The sequence below is a fragment of the Nanorana parkeri genome, unplaced genomic scaffold, assembly GCF_000935625.1.
Source record: "Nanorana parkeri isolate BGI_ZX_2015 unplaced genomic scaffold, ASM93562v1 scaffold4562, whole genome shotgun sequence".
NCBI lineage: Eukaryota > Metazoa > Chordata > Amphibia > Anura > Dicroglossidae > Nanorana > Nanorana parkeri.
Genome location: NW_017310824.1, coordinates 3700 through 4371, shown reverse-complemented (window position 1 = coordinate 4371; position 672 = coordinate 3700). Strand labels below are relative to the sequence as shown.

At 36.6% G+C, this 672-nt stretch overlaps 1 protein-coding gene across 1 annotated transcript in view; it reads right to left on the bottom strand.

The window, feature by feature from the left end:
- Positions 1-672, bottom strand: part of LOC108803954 (astacin-like metalloendopeptidase) — a gene marked incomplete at both ends in the record, with an annotated part of 7051 nt that overhangs the window by 4712 nt on the left and 1667 nt on the right. The window contains 3 exons of the mRNA XM_018575734.1: positions 194-321; positions 420-501; positions 583-669. Coding sequence (XP_018431236.1) covers positions 194-321; positions 420-501; positions 583-669 — 297 coding nt within the window. The remainder of the gene's footprint in view (positions 1-193; positions 322-419; positions 502-582; positions 670-672) is intronic.

Below are 672 nucleotides of genomic sequence, written 5' to 3'. Positions count from 1 at the left end.
TGAGTTAATTCATTTAAATTGCATATGAAAAGACAGATTTAGCCAGTTAACATGGCAACTAATTTGATTTTCATTTTCTAACTTGGTCAAAAAACAGCAGTAGGAATCTTGGTTGGTATGGGCTCCATCTACCTAAAAATGTATCAATTCTAATGCGTCAAACTAGGAAAATCTAAAGTCTACAGAAACTTACTGCATTGATAAAGTCGGTTAATTTTAGAGACATCCAAAGTACTCAGTCCATTTCTCTGTCCAATGGGCACAGTGGGATCAGGCTTGGGGACAATTGAGGGTTGGTTTGATGTGTTGGAGAATGCATAGCTGTGAAGAGTCAAATGGAGATTAGATCAACATATTATCATTAATTAATGTTACCATTTAACAACAATCTTCCTTCTAGTACAAAATTCATGACTTACCCATCATAATGCATCACTGAATCATAGTCATACTCAAGGCCTAGGTTATTAGTATCCGCTTTATTAAAATTACCCCAGGATGCTGTAACAAGACAAAAGCAATGGTAATGTCTCTCTTCATAAAAACATTGCTAAATTCTCCTTGTGTAAATGTTCCCAGTACCTTGAGAGATATACTGGAACATGATGTCAACATAACTGTCGCGATCACTCCTCATCTGCTCATGGTAGAAGCCCAGGGCATGGTTTACTT